We start from the raw sequence: 18164 nt of genomic DNA, 5'->3' as shown, positions 1-18164 counted from the left end.
AGGTATTTGAGTTTGTAGTTTGATATTGTAGACTGTAGCTTGTTGTTCGTTTGTTGATGTTTTTTAAATGTCGGTTATTTTTGGCTTCTGATTCACATTCTCTGTGTTGGTCGCTATCCGCGGTGCTGAACGCAACTTTTTAAACTTGCTTGCAGTTCCCAGAACATGATTCAAAACTAAACGTTGCTGAAGTGCACATTTTGTAAAAATACGATTACACTTATTTGGCAACAACAGTTGATAAGATTTTACAGATTTCTTAATTCCTCTTCAAGTAAAGAGTTTTTATTTAATCTTTGCAATTACTTTGCTCTTCAGCTAAAAAAAGCCAGTGTATTTCTGTATTTACCACTCCAAATAACTCACTCTCACTGCTGGTAAGAACACTCCAGTCACATAACGTGAATTTTAATAATAATAAGTGGGCTGACCTTTCCTGTTTAATATTTACCTTTAGATTTATTCAATTGCATAATGTTTAAGGATAATTGAGAATGTTTATTACTTTCCAATGTTATTATGGTTGAAGAAGCATGTAGTTGTGACATATGTCCACATGGGGACACTGTAGACCATCACATTTGGAAGGTCTCTTTGGTGGCTCGGGGCTCCTCCCAGATTCAGCGGATGATATATCTGTGAGCTTTGTTACAAAGAGAGGTCGGACGACGGAGGACGGTTGTCTTGCTTGGTCGTGAATATGCCAACAGATTTGTTTGGAATACTTCATCCTTGATCTTGATCTCGTGGTTGTTGTAACATATTGTCCAGATTTGCCTACATGCGCCTTCTCGATGTATGGAAGTATGAATTTGCCGAGCAGAACGAGCTCTGTGTGGATATATCTCTTCGTCGTGCTGCTGGATTGTTACTGGGGAGCGGTGTCTGGGCAGCTCTCTTACTCCGTCTCAGAGGAGGTGAATCTGGGGACTGTTGTCGGAAATCTCGCTAAAGATCTGAACATCAATGTCCAGGATTTGGAGTCCCGCATGTTTCAGATCGTTGCTGGATCAAAGAGAAAATATTTCGAGGTAAATCTAAAGACTGGTGTCCTGTACGTTAATGAGAGAATAGATCGAGAGGAACTCTGCGGCGACGAGCCCAAATGTTCACTTGGTGTAGAAGCAGTTATTAACAATCCATTGAAACTGTACCGGATTGAAATTATCATCTTAGATGTAAATGATAATTCCCCGTCATTTATAAGCACGTCGCAGGTAATGAACATTACTGAGAGCACAGCAGCTGGGGCTAAATTCCCATTGCAACGAGCTCACGATGCAGACGTCGGTAAAAATACTGTAAATACCTACAAGCTTAGCCAAAATGAACACTTCTCTCTCGCTACACATAAAGGAGAGAGCGTTACCGCTGAACTACTGCTTCAGAAAGTTTTAGACAGAGAAAAACAGTCTGTGATTCGACTCACACTGACTGCCATTGACGGAGGAACACCTGCTAAATCTGGCACTATGGTAATTATAGTCAATGTTTTGGACATTAACGATAACCCTCCTGTATTCAGTCAAACACTATATAAAGCGAGTGTGTATGAGAATGTAAAGATAGGCACATCGATAATAACGCTAAATGCTACTGATTTAGATGCAGGCCCAAATGGACAAATATTGTACTCCTTTAGTAAAATAGACCATGTGACCAAAACTGATACTTTTGCTATAGACGAAAAAACTGGGACTGTAACAAATAAAAAGAATATCGACTTTGAAGAGAATAATGCTTTTGAGATTCGAGTACAAGCCAGTGATGGAGCTTCCTCACCGATGACTTCACATGCCAAATTATTGATTGAAGTTTTAGACGTCAACGACAATGCCCCTGAAATTTCCGTTACATCACTGCTAAACACCGTGAAAGAGGATGCGTCCATTGGCACCGCCATTGCACTTGTTTCAGTATTTGATAGAGACGGAGGTAAAAATGCGATGGTGCACAGTACAGTTTCCAATAATGTCCCTTTTAAACTAGAGTCAAACTATAAGAATTACTATTCGTTGGTGGTGGACGGTCCTCTTGACAGAGAGAGAGCATCTCAATACAATATCAGCATCACTGCTACTGATGAAGGCAGCCCACCTCTCTCAGCACGAGCGTTATTAATGTGCACGTCTCAGATGTCAATGATAACAAACCTCTGTTCACAGAAAACATAATTAATGTCTACGTGAAAGAAAACAGTCCAGTAGGGGCAGTTATAAAAACGGTTTCAGCAATTGATGCCGACATCGATCAAAACGGTCAGGTGAGCTATTCATTTTTACAAACTAACAGTAACTCATTGCCGTTATCTACAATGGTGAACATCAACTCAGAGACAGGAGATATAGTCAGCCTGCAGTCTTTTAACTACGAGGAGTTAAAGACGTTTCAGTTTAAAGTTCAGGCCATAGACTCTGGTGTTCCTCCGCTCAGCAGCAACGTGACTGTGAACGTTTGTATCCTGGATGAGAATGACAACAGTCCCGCGATCCTCGCGCCCTATTCGGAGCACGGCTCCGTTAACAGTGAGAGCATCCCCTATTCTGCTGAAGCGGGATACTTTGTGGCAAAGATCAGGGCTGTAGACGCAGACTCTGGATACAACGCGCTGCTGTCTTATCACCTCTCTGAGCCCAAAGGAAACAACCTCTTCCGGATCGGAACCAGCACCGGGAGATCCGGACTAAGAGGAGAATGAGTGACAATGACCTGAAAACTCACCCCTTGGTGGTGTTGGTCTCTGATAGCGGACAACCCTCCCTGTCAGCTACTGTGTCTATTGATGTGGTGGTGGTCGAAAGCACAGCTGACATCCAGACTCAGTTCAGACACGTGCCCATAAAGGAGGAGAGCTTCTCTGATTTAAACCTGTATCTGCTGATCGCCATCGTGTCGGTGTCAGTGGTCTTTCTGCTGAGCCTCATCAGTTTAATAGCTGTCAGATGCCACAGGACAGACGGCCCTTTCAGCAGGTACAGCGCCCCGATGATCACCACCCACCCTGACGGGAGCTGGTCTTACTCTAAATCTACTCAGCAGTATGACGTGTGTTTCAGCTCAGACACACTGAAGAGTGACGTAGTGGTTTTCCCCGCACCGTTTCCGCCTGTAGATGCGGAGCTGATCAGTATTAACGGAGGGGACACTTTCACCAAAACTCAGACTTTACCCAATAAAGACAAGGTAAGATTATACAAACTTAAATATTTTCTTTAGTTGAGTTGAATTGTTAGCTCTTATATTCCAATTTAAAACGAGGATTTACATCTGCGCTTGTTTTAATTTGAAAAGGCATGAGTCTGCTTGTGTGCATTTGTGGAAAGCATTGACATCTCTTAGGGTTTTTTTTTTAGTCATAGGTGTGTTCCAATACGCCATTATGTTCACTTGTTAAGACTAGCTAAAAAAACTTGTCATCACGTAAAACTTTTTTACATTTTATAAAGACTTTCCTTTCAAAATCAAATTCACGTGTACAGCTCTGGGAATGTTTTACAAACTGTTTCTTACTTTTGACAACATGCGTCAGTCAAAATAGTTTTTTCACCTCAGTACCTACACTGTAGGAAAAGCAATATGGTTGTGATAGTTTGTATGTTTGCTGACCTGTGAATCCTTATGCTAATGGTGTTTTATATGGGAATAGCAAATGAATGTGGGGTCTGGAAAGTCACAGACCACGTGCCTTGCTGTCTAAATATATTATGCCTTTTTCAAGAAGGTGAAACAATATGCTGCTGTTTTAGGTCTTCTTACAGACTGCCTCACCTCAAGTCTGCTTTGAATACCACGCTGCATCGACATAATGATGCTCTATCCATGGTTCTGAAATATGTGGCGATTCACAGTGCTATAAGGGCATAACACTACACTCAGTAATGAAGAAGCTGTAGTTTTTGTCGTTTATCACTGACAGGCATAATTTAAATTCTCGTTATTTCTAAGAAAAAAAAATATGTTTGACTGTGTTCATTTCAAAGCATTGTAGTTATTTCAAATGGCCATGAGGCGACACTATAGACCGTAACACCGCCGGCAGGTCGCTGTTGTGTAGAAGCCCCTCCCACATTAACAGGATCATCATTTTTGCCAGTGCTTTGTTAGAATGAAACGCAGGGCGAAGGGGAATGATATAGGAAATATACTCCCATATAATTTGGTCTTTCAAACGATATTTTGGCCTTAATAAGCTAAAGGAAGGTCGATACAAGGACATATGCTTTGTTCTCGTTGTATGGAATTATGCATCGGCCGGGAAAAAAGACCTCCATTGGGATATATCTCGTGCTTGTTGTCTTGGAGTTAAACTGGGGAGCGGTATCCGGGCAGCTCTCCTATTCCGTCGCAGAGGAGGTAAACCTGGGGACGTCTGTTGGAAATCTCGCCAAGGATCTAAATCTTAATGTACAGGATTTGGAGTCACGTATGTTTCAGATTGTTACTGGATCAAAGAGAAAGTATTTCGACGTAAATTTGAAGTCAGGTTTTCTATACGTCAGTGAAAGCATAGACAGAGAAGAGCTCTGTGCGAAAGGTGCAAAATGCACAATAAATGTAGAGGCTGTGATTAATAATCCACTGAAACTTTACCGTATTGAGTTTAATATCCTTGACGTAAATGATAACCCCCCTTCTTTCAGTGCCAAATCACAAACTATCGATATAGCAGAGAGCGTACTGCCGGGAGCTACATTCCCTGTGCTGTCGGCCTATGATGCCGATGTAGGTAAAAATAGTATTAACACATACAAGCTAAATCCCAATGAATACTTTTCTTTAGCGGTGCACAAAGGAGAGAGTGTGTCAGCCGAGTTAGTTCTTCAGAAATCATTAGACCGAGAAAAACAGGCTTTAATTAAACTCACGCTGACCGCTGTAGATGGAGGAGCTCCTCCAAAATCAGGCACGTCAGAGATCATAATTAATGTCTTGGATATAAACGATAATATCCCGGCTTTTACCAAAACATTGTATAAAACAAGTATTACAGAAAATGCACCACTTGGCAGTACAGTAGTAACAGTGACTGCAACTGACGCTGATGAAGGGACAAACAAAGACATTGTATATTTACTAAATGCGAAAGATCAGGACCATGTCTTGGACATTTTTGAAATTGATTCAGAAACAGGAATAATAACCGTTAAAGGAAAAATTGACTTTGAAACAAATCCTGCCTTTGAAATTCGTGTGCAGGCTGCTGACAAAGGCCAGCCTCCATTAACAGCACAGTGTAAAGTACTAGTGGAGGTGGTGGACTTGAATGACAATGCGCCTGACATCACGGTGACGTCACTGCTCAGTACCGTGAAGGAGGATGCTGAAATTGGTACAGCTATTGCACTTGTTTCAGTTCTTGACAGAGATGGGGGCAAAAACGGTGAAGTCAAATGTGAGATATTGAATTCGGTTCCCTTTAAATTAGAGACAAATTATAAAAATTACTATTCTTTAGTTATTGGTGGAGCGCTGGACAGGGAACTCATTTCCCACTACAATATCACTATCAAAGCTACAGATGAAGGCAGGCCCCCTCTCTCTAACACCAGCGTGGTTATTATTCAGGTTTCTGATGTAAATGACAACACACCTCGGTTTTCAGAGACCATGATTAATATGTATGTTGAAGAAAACAATCCAGTTGGGACGGTTTTGAAAGCAGTATCTGCAACAGATGCTGACTTTAATGCAAATGGTCAGGTGAGCTATTCATTAGTCAGTGATAATAACTTAGTACCACTGTCTACAATGGTGAACATCAACTCAGAGACAGGAGATATAGTCAGCCTGCAGTCTTTTAACTACGAGGAGTTAAAGACGTTTCAGTTTAAAGTTCAGGCCACAGACTCTGGTGTTCCTCCGCTCAGCAGCAACGTGACTGTGAACGTTTGTATCCTGGATGAGAATGACAACAGTCCCGTGATCCTCGCGCCCTATTCGGAGCACGGCTCCGTTAACATTGAGAGCATCCCCTATTCTGCTGAAGCGGGATACTTTGTGGCAAAGATCAGGGCTGTAGACGCAGACTCTGGATACAACGCGCTGCTGTCTTATCACCTGTCTGAGCCCAAAGGAAACAACCTCTTCCGGATCGGAACCAGCACCGGGGAGATCCGGACTAAGAGGAGGATGAGTGACAATGACCTGAAAACTCACCCCTTGGTGGTGTTGGTCTCTGATAGCGGAGAACCCTCCCTGTCAGCTACTGTGTCTATTGATGTGGCGGTGGTCGAAAGCACAGCTGACATCCAGACTCAGTTCAGACACGTGCCCATAAAGGAGGAGAGCTTCTCTGATTTAAACCTGTATCTGCTGATCGCCATCGTGTCGGTGTCAGTGGTCTTTCTGCTGAGCCTCATCAGTTTAATAGCTGTCAGATGCCACAGGACAGACGGCCCTTTCAGCAGGTACAGCGCCCCGATGATCACCACCCACCCTGACGGGAGCTGGTCTTACTCTAAGTCTACTCAGCAGTATGACGTGTGTTTCAGCTCAGACACACTGAAGAGTGACGTAGTGGTTTTCCCCGCACCGTTTCCGCCTGTAGATGCGGAGCTGATCAGTATTAACGGAGGAGACACTTTCACCAAAACTCAGACTTTACCTAATAAAGACAAGGTAAGAACATTAGCATTAAGTATGTATCATTATTGCCTTTATTTATGTTGACAGTAAATTTATACTTTAATTTGTGCTACTTAAGCAACAAGAAGCTTTAATTCTAATATACTTAAAGTTAGAGTTAAATTAAAAGTCATTGGGATTGTTGTAGACTTGTTGATATAGGTCTGCTCTACATATGTTGATACAATCTCCCCCATTTTGGCTGCTAACTCAGCATTTAAATGTGTATGTCGCTGCCTGTGGTGCTGAACGCAAGTTTCTGAATGTGTTCTGCCTGCAATACCCATGCCATATGGAAAATATACTGTATCCATTCTAAAAAAAAAATAAGCTATGTTCAATTGTGCAGTATATTTGCAAGTGTAGGTATATCTTTAAGTCGAGAATAGAGTGTGAAAAGAAAGGACTAAATTGTAGGAAAGACATGATTGGATGTTATTAATGGTCATGTATGTTGATCTTTGCAATAGCTTTTTTCCTGTTAAATATTCCATTGTGCTGTAATAATAATGTCAAACTATGACTACTCACTCAAAATGATTTATTTCTGAGGTGTGCATGTCTGTTCACTGATTCCATCCTTTGGTCCTTCCTTATATATTTTATCTGCTGAGTGAGTTTTGCAATTCATTTGTAGTACCTAACCCACAGAGATGGGGATCCCTTACCTCCATATATAACTTCAGGTTTTCTACTGCACACTTGTATATTTCGGCTAATATGATGCAAACTATACCACGTACAGTCAGAGAGAAAATACTTTTTTCTGTTACGTCCTAAAAACATAAATTGCTCCAAGTTTGAATAAAGTGTGTTTCACTGTTACCAGACATGCAGCCTTAATGTCAACGTTGAATATCAGCTGACATTATTAGTCATTTGGATTATTAAATAAAGAAATGCCACAGCAGATTCTTCACCACAATGACTTTGAATGTGCATTTTATCCGTGGTGCCATGCAAAGTGTGAGACTGTCCGTATATTTTGAGATACACTGTGGGGTTTTTAATTTGTCATGTATCCAAATCCTTGCAAAAACTCAGTGTCGTTTGTGATTAAGTGGTTGTCAACGTTTCTAAATGGCAAGGGGTATTTTACAGAGCTAGTTTATAACGTGTGCAGTTACTCAAAATTACCACGTAGTGACGCTATAGACCATAACACAGAAATGCTAAGGCTCCTCCCTGAGTAAAAACGTAATGACTGTGGTTTTAATCACAAAGACACACGGGAAGAGAAGGGAGGCCATAATGGAGTCTTCGTCTACAAGAATAAGAACATCGAAATAGTGTTAGTGAATATTTTGTCACATCTATAATTCCACGGTCGAAACCCCATTGTGGATGTATGCTTTGTTCTTTCTCGGCGGAATTATGGCTTTACCGAGTAGCAGGAGGTCTATTGTTACATATCTGGTACTGGTGCTGTTGGACTGTTACTGGGAAGTGGCGTCTGGGCAGCTCTCCTACTCTGTGTCAGAGGAGGTAAACCCGGGAACTAATGTCGGAAATATCGCCAAGGATCTAAACCTCAATGTGCAGGATTTGGAGTCCCGTTTGTTTCAGGTTGTTACAGGATCTAAGAAGAAATATTTCGAGGTAAATCTAAAGACCGGATTTCTGTATGTCAATGAGAGGATAGACAGAGAGTTGCTTTGTGCAGAGGAACCCAAATGCACTGTTAGCGTAGAGGCTGTGATAAACAACCCGTTAAAGCTTTACCGCGTAGAGATAGAAATTAGAGATGTGAATGACCATTCTCCGTCTTTTAGCACGAAATCACAAATACTGGACATAGCAGAGAACACCTTGCCTGGATTTAGATTCGCGTTATCAGAGGCAAGCGATGCTGATGTGGGTAAAAATGGAGTCAGTGCGTATAAGATCAGTCCAAACGAGTACTTCAGTCTTGCGATACACAATAGAGGGGAGAGTATATCTCCAGAGTTAGTGCTGCAGAAAGCCCTAGACCGCGAGAAAAAGCCACATATGCAGCTCATGTTGACTGCGGTAGACGGGGGAACTCCACCAAATTCAGGCACATCAGAAATTGAAATAAATGTACTAGATAATAATGATAACGCACCAATGTTCAGCAGCACTCTTTACAAAGTTCAAACGTCTGAAAATATCCCGATTGGTACGGCATTCTTCACCTTAAATGCGACTGACGCTGATGAAGGTAAAAACAGTGAAATAGTATATTCTCTTCGTAATAAGGATCAGGATCATATCCTGGATATTTTCAAAATAGACCCTGAAACGGGGATCATTTCAGTGAAAGGAAAAATCGACTATGAGGAAAGAAAAGCTTTTGAAATCCGAGCAGAGGCTATGGACAAAGGCCAGCCTCCTATGTCTGCTCACTGTAAAGTGCTGGTAGAAGTAATTGATGTAAACGACAACGCTCCTGAAATCACTGTGACGTCACTGCTCAATACAGTGAAGGAGGACGCTGCTGCAGGTACTGCTATTGCACTTGTATCCGTTCTAGACAGAGACGGTGGTAAAAATGGTGAGGTGAAATGTGAGATCTTAAATACGGTTCCATTCAAATTGGAGACTAATTACAAAAACTATTATTCTTTAGTGGTTAACGGACATCTAGACAGAGAGGTAACTCCTCAGTACAATGTAACACTTTCAGCTACCGATGAAGGAAGTCCTCCTCTTTCGAACACCAGTGTTATTACTGTTTACGTTTCTGATGTAAATGACAATGCGCCATATTTCCCAGAACCGTTAATAAACGTTTATGTGAAAGAAAACAGCAAAGTAGGAACAGTTATTAAAACAGTGACTGCAATTGATGCTGACGTCAGCAACAATGGTCAGGTGAGCTACTCATTTTCAGACAGTAATAGTAAATCTCTGCCCCTCCCCACAATGGTGAACATCAACTCAGAGACAGGAGATATAGTCAGCCTGCAGTCTTTTAACTACGAGGAGTTAAAGACGTTTCAGTTTAAAGTTCAGGCCACAGACTCTGGTGTTCCTCCACTCAGCAGCAACGTGACTGTGAACGTTTGTATCCTGGATGAGAATGACAACAGTCCCGCGATCCTCGCGCCCTATTCGGAGCACGGCTCCGTTAACAGTGAGAGCATCCCCTATTCTGCTGAAGCGGGATACTTTGTGGCAAAGATCAGGGCTGTAGACGCAGACTCTGGATACAACGCGCTGCTGTCTTATCATCTGTCTGAGCCCAAAGGAAACAACCTCTTCCGGATCGGAACCAGCACCGGGGAGATCCGGACTAAGAGGAGGATGAGTGACAATGACCTGAAAACTCACCCCTTGGTGGTGTTGGTCTCTGATAGCGGAGAACCCTCCCTGTCAGCTACTGTGTCTATTGATGTGGTGGTGGTCGAAAGCACAGCTGACATCCAGACTCAGTTCAGACACGTGCCCATAAAGGAGGAGAGCTTCTCTGATTTAAACCTGTATCTGCTGATCGCCATCGTGTCGGTGTCAGTGGTCTTTCTGCTGAGCCTCATCAGTTTAATAGCTGTCAGATGCCACAGGACAGACGGCCCTTTCAGCAGGTACAGCGCCCCGATGATCACCACCCACCCTGACGGGAGCTGGTCTTACTCTAAGTCTACTCAGCAGTATGACGTGTGTTTCAGCTCAGACACACTGAAGAGTGACGTAGTGGTTTTCCCCGCACCGTTTCCGCCTGTAGATGCGGAGCTGATCAGTATTAACGGAGGGGACACTTTCACCAAAACTCAGACTTTACCTAATAAAGAAAAGGTAAGAAAAATTGCTACTGATTTCATCACAGGATTTTTTTCTCGTAGTATTAATAAATTGCCATTCTCATTAACTGTCATAGATTTTTCTATCATAGCGTGAAAAGTTTAGAAGTGTGTGGCTTGCCAAATTTTATTCATCAATAAAAGGAGTTAATATTTTCTAATTTTGGGTTAAACATAATGCGCGTATATTTTGTAATATACAGAGATACTAACTTGCTAAGCTAATTACTTGCACATGCTGGAAGTGTTAAAGTATTTACATTTATTGGAAATTGTTCTTCGACTTTACCTACAAATAATTATGATCTGCAGCTTTACTTATAAATATTCTATTGTTAAGAATTTGAAAGGGATGGTTATTCAGACATTTATTTGCAGTCTCTCTGCCACCTAAACCTTGATTCTAAATGGTTTTATGTCGCTTTGTTGTGTACTAGAAAGTTGGCATGGGATTTAATGAGCGTTAACTGTGTCCACGATTGTTTCCTCTGATTTAAGAACAATTTCAGTACAACAAAGTTGAAATCTTTTCAGTGAGTTAAGATGTATTGGATACAGTACTCTGCAGTCACTTGAGAAATGGCACGACATATATTAAAACCTCATTGAGCCGCTGTCCATGGTTCTGTAAACATCTTCACTTTCTTCTGTTCTCTGCATTGACATTCCGGTGCTGTCCGTGGTGCTGATATTGTGAACCGCAACTTTTGCAGGTTATATTCTGTGTCTTAGTGTTCAGTAAGTGAATAAAGACAACGGTCGTGTAAAATAACTACATACATAGATATTATGCAAATTAATAACAAGACCAATTTATTAATAAATGCATATTTCACAGATGAAGATTGTTCTATGAACAGTCTACCCGTTCAGCTCAAGTCTTCCAACAATCAACCCATTCATTGTAGTAGATTATTAAGCATATATTTTTCTCATTAACACCGTTTACTGTTCCTTATAATAAACATCTTCTCTTCTGTTTTGGGCCATCTTTCTGTACAAAAGTGTCACGAGATGTCGCTAGAGACCACGCAAAAATATTGTCTTCACTGGTTAGAAACTCCTCCTCGATTCCTGACAAAAAAGAAAACGTCATCATCTGGCAGTGCTTTGTGAAAATTGCTTACAGACGAGTGAAGCCCTAAAGAGAGAGGATCATAAGCGACAATGGATCCATAAACAAACTATTTTTCATTTTTGGTGGATAGGCCAAGAGGCAGAAACCAGGATTCGTCGCTTTTGCCTAAACAGCGATGGCTGCTCGGGAACAATGGGATAATATTGGTGGTCTGTTTTTCACTCTGCTTTGTCTCTGCGACTGGTCCGTGGCTCAGATATCCTACTCCATTTCAGAGGAGGTGGACAAAGGGACAGCAGTGGGAAATCTCGCTAAGGATTTAAATCTCAATGTGCAGCAACTCCATTCCACGGGTCTTCAGATTACTTCTGGCTATAAAAAACGATATTTTGACATAAATCATGAATCTGGAGTACTTTTCATTAGCGAGAGGATAGATCGGGAGGAGCTTTGTCCTAATACGGTAAAGTGCTCTTTAAATATAGAGGCCATATTGAGTAACCCTCGCAGCCTCCATCGAATTGAAGTTGTGATTAATGATATTAATGACAATGCTCCGTCTTTTCTGGAAGAAATAAGTATAGTTGATATGTATGAATCTTCATATGTCGGAGAAAGGCATCCACTGCCTATAGCTCAAGACGCAGACGTAGGTGCTAACTCGGTCAAGACTTACAAATTAAACCCGAATGATTATTTCTCTTTGGATATACAGAGCATTGGTGACCAGAGTGTGTCTGCTGAGTTAGTGCTACAGAAAGCATTAGATCGAGAAAAACAGGCTGTTATTGAACTAATACTGGCTGCGATAGATGGAGGAAAACCTCCCAAAACGGGGACTTTACAGATACAAGTGAATGTACTGGATGTAAATGACAATTCACCCTTGTTCAGTAAATCTCTTTACAAGGTCCAAGTTGTTGAAAATGCAAATATTGGCACAGCGTTATTAACACTGACAGCTACTGATTTAGACGACAGCGTTAATGGTCAACTTGTATACTCTTTTACAGAAAGGGGACGTTTAAACCCTGATGACAAATTTGCACTGAATGAGAATACTGGAGAAATTACCGTAAAGGGCAATATTGATTATGAGGAAAATCAAGCATACGAGATTCGTGTTCAAGCACGAGATAAAGGCACTCCTCCTCGCAGTGCACATAGCAAGGTTTTAGTCGAAGTTATTGATGTCAATGACAATGCTCCAGAAATCTCGGTGTCATCACTCATGAGTCCAGTGAAAGAGGACGCGGAAATAGGCACAGCTGTTGCTATGGTGACCATCACTGATAAAGACGGAGGCAAAAATGGCCTGACAAACTGTAAAGTTTCAGGTTCTGTGCCATTTAAATTAAAATCGAATTATAAAAACTACTATTCTTTGTTGGTTGACGGGCCTCTTGACAGAGAGAGTGTTTCCCAGTATAATGTATCAATTACAGCTACAGATGAAGGAACTCTCTCTCTGTCGAGCACCAGCGTCATTACTGTTGAAGTTTCTGATGTCAACGACAATCCTCCTCGATTCCTGGAACCTCTGATTAATGTTTATGTGAAAGAGAATAGCCCGACTGGAACTACTATTCATACACTCATGACGTTAGATTCAGATCTGAATGAAAACGCAAAAGCAACGTACAACTTAATTAACAGTTCTCCGAAGACCACAAAGATAGCTTCAATGGTGAACATCAACTCAGATACAGGAGATATAGTCAGCCTGCAGTCTTTTAACTACGAGGAGTTAAAGACGTTTCAGTTTAAAGTTCAGGCCACAGACTCTGGTGTTCCTCCGCTCAGCAGCAACGTGACTGTGAACGTTTGTATCCTGGATGAGAATGACAACAGTCCCGCGATCCTCGCGCCCTATTCGGAGCACGGCTCCGTTAACAGTGAGAGCATCCCCTATTCTGCTGAAGCGGGATACTTTGTGGCAAAGATCAGGGCTGTAGACGCAGACTCTGGATACAACGCGCTGCTGTCTTATCACCTGTCTGAGCCCAAAGGAAACAACCTCTTCCGGATCGGAACCAGCACCGGGGAGATCCGGACTAAGAGGAGGATGAGTGACAATGACCTGAAAACTCACCCCTTGGTGGTGTTGGTCTCTGATAGCGGAGAGCCCTCCCTGTCAGCTACTGTGTCTATTGATGTGGTGGTGGTCGAAAGCACAGCTGACATCCAGACTCAGTTCAGACACGTGCCCATAAAGGAGGAGAGCTTCTCTGATTTAAACCTGTATCTGCTGATCGCCATCGTGTCGGTGTCAGTGGTCTTTCTGCTGAGCCTCATCAGTTTAATAGCTGTCAGATGCCACAGGACAGACGGCCCTTTCAGCAGGTACAGCGCCCCGATGATCACCACCCACCCTGACGGGAGCTGGTCTTACTCTAAATCTACTCAGCAGTATGACGTGTGTTTCAGCTCAGACACACTGAAGAGTGACGTAGTGGTTTTCCCCGCACCGTTTCCGCCTGTAGATGCGGAGCTGATCAGTATTAACGGAGGGGACACTTTCACCAAAACTCAGACTTTACCTAATAAAGAAAAGGTAAGAAAAATTGCTACTGATTTCATCACAGGATTTTTTTCTCGTAGTATTAATAAATTGCCATTCTCATTAACTGTCATAGATTTTTCTATCATAGGTGAAAAGTTTAGAAGTGTGTGGCTTTCTGCTGGTTTCTTTGAAACCTTGATTCGGTTTTTAAAAGTTTTCCTGGGAACAGCAATATGCTGGATCCGACGGTGTGCCTGACTGTAGAATGTTTAATCGAGTTTTGTTTTCTCCCTCATTATTCAGTAATTGCAAAAACATTAATTATGTAAACTTAAAGCACGGGTCACAAACCGATTTAACATTTTTTGATTTGGCAGCCTTTCAGTTGAATTTTTACCAACAGAATCAAGCTTGTGAAAACATTTCGCCTCTCTTGGAAATATCACCTGCTTTTCCACACAAGTTAATTATTGAATGCAGTTAAGGCAGATTTCCACGTGGCGACACTATAGACCGTAACATTGAGAGTTCCTATGTAGTAGTTTCACGCTCCTCCCAGTTTTAGATGACGACTTGGCTCCTCCAGGCTTTGTCACAAAGAGAGAACGAAAGGACCGAGAGAAGATCTGTTTTATTCATGTGAACAATATATATTTGACGCAGTCTAAAGTTGTATTTTTTCCAGCTTGTAAAATTCGTTACGCGGTTTCCTTGCATTGGATGTGTTTAAATCACCTTGTGGAATTATGCCTATACCAATGAGGACGTCTATTGTTTCATATCTGGTGCTCGTGCTACTGGAGTGCTGCTGGGAAGCGGAGTCTGGGCAGCTCTCCTATTCCGTGTTAGAGGAAGTGAATCCGGGGACTTCTGTAGGAAATATCGCTAAGGATCTAAACCTCAGCCTTCAGGAATTGGAATCCCGCATGTTTCAGATCGTTACTGGATCAAAAAGAAAATATTTCGAGGTAAATGTAAAGACTGGTGTTATTTACGTTAATGAGAGAATAGACCGAGAGGAACTCTGTGCGAAGGCACCAAAATGCACAGTCAGCGTAGAAGCCGTGATAAACAGTCCTTTGAAGCTTTATCGCTTAGAAATAAATATACTAGATGTAAACGACAACGACCCGTTATTCACGGAAAAATCTCAATCTGTGGACATAGCAGAGAATACTCTGCCTGGAATGAAATTCGCCTTGTCAGAGGCTATAGATGCAGATGTAGGTAAGAATACGGTTAATGCGTTTAAATTAACACCAAATGACTATTTTTCTCTCGCTACAATCAAAGGGGGAGAAAGCGTGTCTGCCGAACTAGTTTTACAGAAAACGCTGGATCGAGAGAAACAGCCGGTGATACATCTCACTGTGACTGCTATAGATGGAGGGACTCCACCGAGATCTGGTACGTCACAGGTCATTATTCACGTTTTAGACATAAATGATAACCCTCCAGTGTTTAGTAGCCCCTTGTACAAAACTCGTATATATGAAAACACGCCAATCGGGACAACTGTGATTACACTAAATGCAACCGACGTAGACGAGGGGACAAACGGTGAGATAATGTATTCCTTGAGAAGTAAAGGGCAGGACCGTATATTAGAGATTTTTCATATCGATCCCATAACGGGTGAGATAATGGTCAAAGCTAATGTCGATTATGAAGAATATACAGCGTTCGAGATCCGTGCAGAGGCAAACGATAAAGCTCAGCCACCGATGTCTGCTCACTGTAAAGTGCTGGTAGAAGTAACTGATGTAAATGACAACGCTCCTGAGATCACTGTGACGTCACTGTCCAATACTGTAAAGGAGGACGCTGCTGCAGGTACTGCTATTGCACTTGTATCCGTTTTAGACAGTGATGGCGGTAGAAATGGTGACGTAAATTGTAAAATCTTAAATCAGGTTCCCTTTAAACTAGAGACAAACTACAAAAACTATTATTCTCTAGTTGTTGACGGGGCTCTTGACAGAGAAATTACCCCCAACTACAACGTCACAATTTCAGCTACCGATGAGGGGACTCCTCCCCTCTCCAACACTAGTGTTATTACTGTTCGCGTTTCTGATGTAAATGACAACTCGCCTCGTTTCTCAGAACCTGTTGTTAATGTTTACGTGAAAGAAAACAGTAAAGTTGGGGTAATTATTAAAACGGTATCTGCATCTGATGCTGACATCAACCAGAATGGTCAGGTGAGCTATTCATTTTTACAAACTAACAGTAACTCGTTGCCGTTATCTACAATGGTGAACATCAACTCAGAGACTGGGGATATAGTCAGCCTGCAGTCTTTTAACTACGAGGAGTTAAAGACGTTTCAGTTTAAAGTTCAGGCCACAGACTCTGGTGTCCCTCCGCTCAGCAGCAACGTGACTGTGAACGTTTGTATCCTGGATGAGAATGACAACAGTCCCGTGATCCTCGCGCCCTATTCGGAGCACGGCTCCGTTAACAGTGAGAGCATCCCCTATTCTGCTGAAGCGGGATACTTTGTGGCAAAGATCAGGGCTGTAGACGCAGACTCTGGATACAACGCGCTGCTGTCTTATCACCTCTCTGAGCCCAAAGGAAACAACCTCTTCCGGATCGGAACCAGCACCGGGGAGATCCGGACTAAGAGGAGGATGAGTGACAATGACCTGAAAACTCACCCCTTGGTGGTGTTGGTCTCTGATAACGGAGAGCCCTCCCTGTCAGCTACTGTGTCTATCGATGTGGTGGTGGTCGAAAGCACAGCTGACATCCAGACTCAGTTCAGACACGTGCCCGTAAAGGAGGAGAGCTTCTCTGATTTAAACCTGTATCTGCTGATCGCCATCGTGTCAGTGTCAGTGGTCTTTCTGCTGAGCCTCATCAGTTTAATAGCTGTCAGATGCCACAGGACAGACGGCCCTTTCAGCAGGTACAGCGCCCCGATGATCACCACCCACCCTGACGGGAGCTGGTCTTACTCTAAATCTACTCAGCAGTATGACGTGTGTTTCAGCTCAGACACACTGAAGAGTGACGTAGTGGTTTTCCCCGCACCGTTTCCGCCTGTAGATGCGGAGCTGATCAGTATTAACGGAGGGGACACTTTCACCAAAACTCAGACTTTACCTAACAAAGACAAGGTAAGAGGCAAAAATAATTAACACTATGAATCAGTGCACATTTTGCCTTTCATATATAGCTTTAGCTGCTTTAAGCGAAGGCCAAAAATGTACAAAGTACATTACAATTATCCCTATGAGGGAAGGTGTTTTTAATAGACGATTTAAAAAAAAAATGAAGGTGGTGCAGGTGTGGTTCTCTTCATTATTGATAGAAGCAATTTATTATTAAGTCTCTGGCAACATAAAAAGTCTGATAGATTGCATATATCCACAGTTCTTATACTGCCTGATAGGAAAGACGCTCTCCATGGTGCTGATATCTCTCTGCACTCCTCAGTCTTCGGCACATGTTTGACGTCATGTACTTATGGTGAACTCATATTACACGTGCCATAGCTTGTTGGTGGGTCTGCACATTTTGAAAAAAAAATTGAAAAAAAATGTTTTTAATGTAAAGTGGCAAAACATTTTAGAATTATAGACGTGTAGCAATATAGATACCCACTAAAATATCATCTGGTTTGTAAAATGGGCTTCTTTAATATTGTTGGTGGTGGAAACATATTACTCAGTATGTTCAGCAACAAAAGCTAGGAACAGTCATATACGATCATTAATTCAGTCATTCACTTTTTAACTTTTTTTATTATTGTGCCTCTTGCCAGTTATAGCATTACTCTGATTAATTTAGTCTCCAATTACTTGGCTTCTTACCGTTTTGTTTTTGCAACAAACAAACATAATGATTCATGGAATCCGATCATCAATCATACATTTCTGGTGTATTTTTTTAAGAAAATACCGTGACTCATGATGTGTGATCAGTAAAGAATCTACTGTGGTCTATCAAAGGAACGCAAGATGTCGCTCGAGACCACACATTCACTCGTGTTCATTAATGACCTAAAACTCCTCCTCCACTGTCGGTGAAATAATAAACAGCCTGTACGTTTCGTACGGGCTGGGTTAGTAAGCCACTTCGTCTCGAAAGATGGTCCCTAAATGATGAGAGCTTGGCTGTTTTTTGGATATTTTTCTGTTTTTTGTGGATGAATGACGTTTGTTTGTCTGAATTTCTTATTTAAACAAAA

At 42.0% G+C, this 18164-nt stretch overlaps 1 protein-coding gene across 1 annotated transcript; it reads left to right on the top strand.

Annotated features, from left to right (window-relative positions):
• Positions 1-3196: 3196 nt before the first annotated feature.
• On the top strand, positions 3197-11625 carry LOC122880023 (protocadherin alpha-3-like). Its single transcript, XM_044204742.1, has 2 exons — positions 3197-5757; positions 9520-11625. Exons 1-2 carry the CDS (start codon positions 4243-4245, stop codon positions 10480-10482), a joined length of 2478 nt encoding a protein of 825 aa, XP_044060677.1. The 5' UTR covers positions 3197-4242; the 3' UTR covers positions 10483-11625.
• The last annotated feature ends 6539 nt before the right edge of the window (positions 11626-18164 follow it).

Source organism: Siniperca chuatsi, linkage group LG8, assembly GCF_020085105.1.
Source record: "Siniperca chuatsi isolate FFG_IHB_CAS linkage group LG8, ASM2008510v1, whole genome shotgun sequence".
NCBI classification, from domain to species: domain Eukaryota; kingdom Metazoa; phylum Chordata; class Actinopteri; order Centrarchiformes; family Sinipercidae; genus Siniperca; species Siniperca chuatsi.
Note: the sequence above shows the minus strand (reverse complement) of the source record. Positions and strands in the feature narration are given on the sequence as shown.